The sequence below is a fragment of the Sinocyclocheilus grahami genome, unplaced genomic scaffold (genome assembly GCF_001515645.1).
Source record: "Sinocyclocheilus grahami isolate Dianchi unplaced genomic scaffold, SAMN03320097.WGS_v1.1 scaffold5382.1, whole genome shotgun sequence".
Lineage (NCBI taxonomy): Eukaryota > Metazoa > Chordata > Actinopteri > Cypriniformes > Cyprinidae > Sinocyclocheilus > Sinocyclocheilus grahami.
The window spans coordinates 7,951-9,967 of NW_015510086.1; the positions used below are offsets into that span (position 1 = coordinate 7,951).

The 2,017-nt window shown below is 40.0% G+C and overlaps 1 protein-coding gene across 1 annotated transcript in view; it reads left to right on the plus strand.

Moving 5' to 3' along the window:
• Nucleotides 1-309: 309 nt before the first annotated feature.
• The window catches only part of LOC107577195 (ribosomal RNA-processing protein 8-like), a gene marked incomplete at its 3' end in the record, with an annotated part of 4,666 nt that continues 2,958 nt past the window's right edge, over nt 310-2,017 (plus strand). The window contains exons 1-4 of the mRNA XM_016263296.1: nt 310-401; nt 581-695; nt 778-1,045; nt 1,123-1,918. Of these exons, the coding sequence (XP_016118782.1) occupies nt 612-695; nt 778-1,045; nt 1,123-1,918 (1,148 nt within the window). The remainder of the gene's footprint in view (nt 402-580; nt 696-777; nt 1,046-1,122; nt 1,919-2,017) is intronic.

A 2,017-nucleotide genomic window follows, 5' to 3' on the forward strand; every position in this document is an offset into this window, starting at 1 on the left:
CTAATGTTAGCAAATGATACTATTCAGTAAGTGTTACCGTTTTACTATCATCAGATTTTTAATAAGAAAATGTAACAGCCAATAGTCCTCCATTTCTCTCTTCAGAAATCTTTTCAAAATCTCTTTTTGAAATATCTAGCTGTGCAGTTTCTGTGTAAATGTTTGAAGTGCGAAGTGTTAAAACGGTCATGCTTTTCATTTAATGGACCATTTGTCTTTCACAATGTAATACATATTTGAGCTTAATAAATGAGCTTTATTCAAATAAATATTTGAATAAAGCTTGAGCGCATTTGGAGGACCCAGCATCCGAGTAGTTTGGAAAGGAAGTTGTCACGGTAACCCGGATGTACACAAAACCACGTGACGGTTCTTAGCACGTGTAGAAGACAGAGAGAGATGTAAGTACGCTGTAAATTCATTTTGAAATGCGTTGTAGGAGACTGTTACAGGTTTCTGAGGGATGTCAACAATAATTTCTGCTAGCACTACGATCAATTTTATCATCTGACAAGATATGCAAGCACATAATAGTTAGCTTGCAAATTCTTTTCGTATAACTCATTGTAACGGTTTACAGTGTTTGTCCAAAATTAACAGCGTTTACAAACATGTTTGCTGAAGAGGAATGGACTGATTCTCCATTACCAGATGGATCATCTCACACTGTTAAGATGTCTCCTGCCTCTGGCAAGGTATTATGATGTCTTCCCCCTAATCTAAGTGTAGTTCTGCCACATGAATTTAATTTTTCATCTAGCATTTTTATCCCAACAGGATAAGGTTGTGGGTAAACAAAGTCTTTTGAGAACCTTGCAAACATTGGGTTCAGTTCCAGACTGGGGAGCTGGGAATGTTTTTGAGGATAGTGAAGAGGAGAAAGATGCCTCCACTACAGTCAAGACGGCAAAAAAGAAAAGGTGCAAAAAGCGTAAAAGAACATCTAATGCTGAAAATGAAGGGAAGCAGCAGGATAAAGGGGATTCATCTGAACCACCTGTGCAGAAGAAGAAGCAGCCAGTAAAGAAGAGCGTTAAAGAAACAAGTGAGAACATGTTCTAGTCATTTTATGTCTACACTCTTAAACATGATTGACTTTTTCACATCGATCTGTGTTTGCAGATTCTAAAGTGTCACACGAGTCCAGAAAAGATCAGATTGACAAAGGAGTCGGACCTCAATTGGAGAGAAATGAAAGTCGAGCAGAAAACAAGCTGGGCAGAAAGCAGTGGAAGAACAAGATGAAAAACAAAAGAAGGTGCAAGAACAAATATGTTCCAAAAACCACAGGTGCTGATGATGCCATTGCGAGCGAGGAACCATGCGTTCAAACACAGGATGTCAAAGAATCCAAGAAAGTGAAGAAACATGACAAGGCATCCAAAAAAACGAAGAAAGCTCATAAAAAGAATGGTATTCCTTCCATCACGGACAATGCTCAAAATCGCAAAGACTCTAAAACAGATGAAATGCCTAGCACAGGAACTAGAATAGCAGATGACTCCCTAAGTAACAATACAGTCTCGCATAAAGTGGAAGATAAAGGGAAACTGGTAGAAGAAAAGTGGAAGAAAGAAAAATTGCGTCGCATTTTAAAGTCGCAGCTTCCTGATTACCGTAATAAAGCCTCAGAGGAACTAGAAGAACCCAATGGTACAACAGTAAGTTTGAAGGGCGATGAAGAGCAAGTGGCTCCTGACCCCTCGACTGCTTTAAGGATAAAGATGGAGAAGCGGTTAGAAGCCGCTCGATTCCGCTACATCAATGAGCAGCTTTACACGTCGACCAGCGGTGAGGCCAACCGCATGTTTCGGCAGGACCCAGAGGCCATTGCAATTTACCACAAGGGCTACACGGCACAAGTTCAGCACTGGCCTACAAACCCTGTGGATTCAATCATTGCCTATATTTGTAAAAAGTGAGATGTCCTTCTTTTTGCTGATTCCTTTATGCAGTGTTTTTAGGAGTTTTTTTGTGGGTATGCAAGCACACATTACTTTTAGACACACACATACAC